The 6,000-nt window shown below is 39.2% G+C and overlaps 1 protein-coding gene across 1 annotated transcript; it reads left to right on the top strand.

The window, feature by feature from the left end:
- Positions 1-810: 810 nt before the first annotated feature.
- Positions 811-2,785, top strand: LOC117355501 (zinc finger BED domain-containing protein 5-like; the record flags this gene model as incomplete). The annotated part of the gene is made up of 1 exon (XM_033934167.1): positions 811-2,785. A coding segment is annotated over exon 1 (1,314 nt), but the record flags the coding sequence as incomplete, so codon positions are not given.
- Positions 2,786-6,000: the final 3,215 nt, after the last annotated feature.

Genomic DNA, 6,000 nt, shown 5'->3' with positions numbered 1-6,000 from the left:
AAGTGGAGGCAGTATTACCACAGTTTTCAAAGGAATTTGCCCAAATAACTTAATAGTTAACTGGGTAAATTCCCAGAGATGAAAACTTCCCTTCACTTACTATGCACAGTTCTGAATTTATATCTGCTGTCTATATTTTACAATATGGTCACCTTTTACTAAACCGCAATAGTGGTTTTTAGCGCAGGGAGCCTATGAGCGTCAAGAGCAGCGCTGGGCATTCAGCGCAGCTCCCTGCGCTAAAAACTGCTATTGTGGTTTAATAAAAAGGATGGAGGGTATATTTGTCTATTTTTGTATGGTTGTTACTGAGGTGACAATGCATAGAGTCATCTGCCTTGACCTCTTTGAAAAAACCCCAGAATAGGAATGATAATTAACATTTTCTCAGCGTATAGTGTGCTTTGTGTTTTTTAATTTTATTATTGGTAGATCATTTTGACTTGGTCATTTTAAAGTAGCTCATAAGCTCAAAAAGTTTGGGCACCTCTGAGCTACAGCGTTGAAACTGTGTATTTCTATTTTATCCCCCCTTTTACAAAACTGTGGAGTGTTTTTTAGCGGCAGCCGTGGTGGTAGCAGCTCTGATGCTCAGAATTCTATGAGTGTCAGGGCTGTTACCACTGTGGCTAAAATCCACACTACAGTTTTGTAAAAGGGTGAGGGGTTAGTTTGTGATGACATATTCCATACTAGGCGAAGGTGTTTTCTGTGTTCTGTGTGATTGAAAGACATGGTTTTCTGTTAGGATTGACGGTGTAGGATTGATCTGTGCTGGTCTGGCTTGTTTAGTTTTACAGAGCTGTCATCTGGAGCTGTCATCCACTGGCTCATCGGGGATCGATCAGAAGAGTGCTGAGTGTGACGGACAGCGGCTATCTGGAGGAGACAAGCGCAGTAAGTCCTGAGTGACAGTGAGATACTGCAGTGATGGACAAGTTTTTGAAAAGGAAAGAACTAGACTCTGAACAAAATTTGGAGCCAGATGAGAGCCCAAGTATGAGTGGGGGTCAAAAGAAAGCAAAGATGGTTAGCGCAAGCAAATTCTCTGGCGCAAGGCAATATAGCGAAAGCTATATTTCAGTTGGATTTACTTTCACTGGAGATGCAAACAAACCAACTCCACTGTGCGTGGTGTGTGGTGAAAAGCTAGCTAACAGTGCTATGGTCCCAAGCAAACTTAAACGCCATCTCCAAACGAAACACCCTTCGCTTCAAAACAAGAATGCGGACTATTTTGTTCGCCTGTGTGACAACACGGAGAAACAGGCAACTTTCATGAGAAAAACCACAAAGGTAAATGAAAGAGTTCTTAAAGCTAGCTATCAAGTTGCTGAACTTATAGCCAAGTCAAAAAAGTCGCACACTGTGGCAGAGACATTAATACTTCCTGCCTGCAAAGCTATTGTAGAGGAGATGCTCGGACCTGAAGCAGCTAAGGAAATAGACAACACAATTTCCAGACGTATTAATGACATGTCTGCAGACATCGAAAATGTGGTTTTGGAAAAGATCCGTATCAGTGAGAAATTTGCATTGCAACTTGACGAGTCTACTGATATCAGTGGACATACTCAACTCTTGGCCAATGTGCGTTTTGTTGATGGTGATGCAATTAGAGAAAACTTCTTTTTTTGCAAGGCATTGCCAGAAAAAAACAACAGGAGAAGAAATTTTTCGGGTCACATCAGAATACCTTGAAAAAGGAGGACTTAAGTGGGAAAACTGCACAAGTGTCTGCACCGATGGAGCTGCAGCCATGGTCGGGCGCACCAAAGGCTTTGTAAGCAGAGTGAAGGAAAGAAATCCAGATGTGATTGTTACGCATTGTTTTTTACACCGCGAGGCCCTCGTAGCCAAGACTTTACCAGCAGTCCTAGTTCATGTGTTGGATGATGTTGTGTGCATGGTAAACTTTGTAAAGTCACGACCCGTGAAAAGTCGCATATTTGCAGCTTTGTGTGAGGAGATGAGAGCGAAGCATAAAACCTTGCTGTTTCATACGGAGGTCCGGTGGTTGTCGCATGGCAAGGTCTTGGTTCGTGTGTATGAGCTGCGGGAGGAACTTAAAGTGTTTCTGACAAATGAGAGGTCAGATTACGCAAAGCAGCTTGCAAGTGATGAGTGGTGTGCAAGGCTGGCATACCTGGCAGATATATTTTATCATCTGAATGAACTGAACACACGAATGCAAGGCCGAAGTGAAAACCTGCTTACAAGTACAGATAAAATAAATGGATTCCGTTCAAAGGTGCAACTCTGGCATCAACACGTGGAAAGTGGCAATCTTGAAATGTTCACACTCACCAAGCAATGGCAAGGTGTTCACACTGCTGCACTGTGTGAGATAATAGTTAAACATTTAAAAACTCTTGAGGAGAAGTTGTCATTTTATTTCTCTTCAGTCTCCACTGAATGCCTTGACTGGGTTAGAGACCCTTATAGCTCAGCATCAGTTGGTGGAAAGGACATGACTTTACAGGAGCAGGAGGAACTAACTGAACTGAGACAAAATCGTGGTTTCAAGCTAAGATTTGCTGATCTACCTTTGGACAGTTTTTGGTTGGATACCGCCAAGGAGTTCCCCCTTCTGGCAAACAAAGCTATTTTGACATTGCTCCCATTTTCCACTACATATCTGTGTGAGATTAGCTTTTCAAGCATGATTGCTATAAAAACCAAATACAGAGAGAGACTGAGAGCTGTTGACGAAGAGCTACGTGTGTGTCTTTCTTCGATTCCAGCCAGAATATCAGCTTTGTGTTCAGCCAAACAGGCCCAGGTTTCGCACTGAATAAAGTATTTTATAATTTTTCACTATTCTGTTTACTTAATATTTCATAATAAAGTAATTATAAAATACTTTCTTTGTGTTTATTTGATTCCTATTCAAGAGAATTACTTTATATATAGTCAATATAGGCACAGAGTTAAATTTTTTAACATTTTCTAATGGTGGTGTGCCTCGTGATTTTTTTCATGAAACAAGTGTGCCTTTGCCCAAAAAAGGTTGAAAAACACTGCTCTACTAATTGTTTGTAGTTGTCTGCCTTCTTGTTGCCAAAAAAGTTTTTCACAATAAGAACAAATGAAGACCAGGCACATGATTTGATTTCATTCACTGATGCTATGAAATGTGAGCTATTTATAAGTTGTCTGGTCTGTAGACCAGCAAAATTCCTGCCTTTAGTTTTTCCATGATAACATATGCTCTATGTATTTAATGCACAAACTGTCTTTATTCAAAATCTTTACAAATTGTTTCATCAGGCTAGCTTTATATGTAGCGGTGGCAGTATGATTCTATCTCCTACTACCAAGGGTTCATTGATTACATTTTGTCCTCCAACCACCATATACTCCCTCAGAAGCCAATCATTTTTTGCTTAATGTTTATGTTTGGCTCTACTATCCCAAAGGCATAAAAAAGCAAGGATATTTTGTGTAACCACTATATCTAAGAAACTAGAGCTGATGTGGTCTATTCAAAGCAATTTTCTGGATCAGTGCCCCAAATAACCCTAGGAACAAGTCAAAAAACCCAAGGCACCAAGAATTTTTTTTTTTTTTGGACTGTGTTATTGAAATAAAGACCAAGGTATTTAATATTTTTCACCCATGTAAAGGGATAATTGGGTATGTTAAATGGAAGACAATAAGTATTTAAAGGTATTAACTCTGTTTTATCCCGATTTATCTTGTAACCAGAAATTTGGGAAAATAGGGCAATTATTTTGACAAGCTCCATTATAGAATTTTGTGGATTAGATATACAGAGTAAGATATCATCAGCATTTGCTGATAGTATTTTTTTTCAAGTTTTTTATTAGGATTTTATATACCGCCTATCAAGGTTATTTAAGCGGTTTTACAATCAGGTTTAAATTCTAAATCATTAATTTGTATGCCTTTAATTTTAGAAGAATTTCTAATAGCAGTCAGAAAAGGTTATTAAACTAGATTAAAAAGTAAAAGAGACATGGGGCAACCTTGATGGATATCGCTATATAAAGTAAAATAATTAGAAAGTTCACCATTTGCAGCAATTCTTTCTAAGGGGTATGTATATAAAAGTTTGACCAAATTTATATATGTCTCAGGAAAATAAAAAAAACTTGCATAGTGTGAAACAAATATTTCCACTACCTGGTCAAAAGCTTTTTAAGCGTCTTTAGCAACGGCTAATAATGCTTCAGAGTTTGACCAGGCAGAGTGTATTAAATGAAACCAAATCTACCTTTGAGGAAGCCTACAATTGGAATATATACGGGGTGATATGACTTTTTCAGGTCTCGAGATCAAAACTTTGGTAAATATTTTATAATAAAGATTTAATAGGGAGATTGGATGCTAATTTTATACTAATTGAGGATCACAATTTCGTTTAGCTAACACAATAATGTTAGCTTCCAAAAAGGTTCCCAAAACTGTTGGATGAGATATTAAGGGCTCCTTTTACAAAGCCACATTAGGCTTTTTTTTTTTTTTTATTGCCGGCTGTGGCAATATTAGCTCCAATGCTCATAGAATTCCTATGACCTTTGGACCTAATACTGCTGCGGCTGGCAATAAAAAAGCCTAACACAGCTTTGTAAAAAAAAAAAATGAGGGGGGTAAATCTTGATAATACATAAGTAAATTAGGTGTGATGAAATTATTAAAATGTTATAAAATTCAGAAGGAAGTCCATCTGGTCCAGATGCTTTGGATGAAGCCATTTGTTTATAGCCTCTGTAATTTCTTCTGGTTATAGATTGTTCTAGAAAATCACAATATTGATTTGAAAGTTTAGGTAAACATGGATTTGAAGAATGCATAACTGTCTTTTGTTGTGGCTGTGGGTTCAGATTTATGTAACATGTTGTAAAAAGAACTGAAAACAGAAAGGATATCTGATGATGATGTTAATTGTGATCCATTAGAGGCTTTTATAGCTGATATCCTCTGTTTGATTCTTTTGCCTTTAAGAGATTAGTTTCCCTGATTTATTAGCAAATGTATAAATGTAGAGCGCTGTTTGAAATATATTGCTGAAGCATAATTACTGAAGATAGTATTATATTTGATTTTGAGTTGTAATTTTTAAAGTGGTTTTCATTAAGATTAGAGTACGTGGAGGGGCTTAATCGAAAGAGATGTCTAAGTCTGTTTACGTCCATCTCACAAGTCGTCCAAAGTTAAAAAGAGCCTAAGACACATTTTCGAAAGAAACGTCCAACTTTTTTGTACTTTTGAAAATCGTCTAATTATACGTCCTGCCAATCTGATCATCCAAGCTGCTAAATCGTCCATCTTTATACCGCATTTTCGTCCAAGTCCAAAATGCTTAGAACAAGCCCTGTTGGACGTGGGAGGGGTCTGCAAAGTAATGGACTGAACACCCAGACATGGCACCTAAATAGTGGAGTACCTTACAGGGCACTGCTGTGAACTTCACAAAAAGGGTGCCATGGCTTCTCCTCTCTACAGCTCCCTTATAGGTGATGGTGAGCCCCCCAGACCACCTCCAGAACCCCCTAGAACCACTTATCTACCACCCCAATAGCCCTTATGGCTGCAGGAGCCACTTATATGCCAGTCAAAAAAGGTTTTGGGGTGTATAGGGCAATGCACATATTTAAGTATCAATGCAGTGATTACAGGGGCTTATGGGCATGGGTCCTCTTCTCTATGGGTCCCTAACCCACCCCCAAGATGACTTAAGCTGCCTCTGGGCTGGACAACTAGGCTTTCCTATGCCAGGCGGCCAGGTGATGATGGTCTGGAGGCTGAAATTTAAAGTTTTGAATATAATTTTTAGGGGGGTGAGGGGGTTGGTGATCACTGGGGTAGTGTTTTACATGGTCTAAGTCACAACGTCCAAGTTCCGTCTAGGCTCTGTTGTTAAACTTTCGGTTATACATGCTGTACGACTAAGTCTAAGCTGGCCCATGTCCCGCCCAACTCCCGCCCTCGACACGCCTCCCGAAATGCCCCGTTTAGCTTTGGATGTTGAGCGGC

Source organism: Geotrypetes seraphini, chromosome 2 (genome assembly GCF_902459505.1).
Source record: "Geotrypetes seraphini chromosome 2, aGeoSer1.1, whole genome shotgun sequence".
Classification (NCBI taxonomy): domain Eukaryota; kingdom Metazoa; phylum Chordata; class Amphibia; order Gymnophiona; family Dermophiidae; genus Geotrypetes; species Geotrypetes seraphini.
The sequence above is the reverse complement of the archived record's forward strand: the minus strand, read 5'-3'. Positions and strand labels throughout refer to the sequence as shown.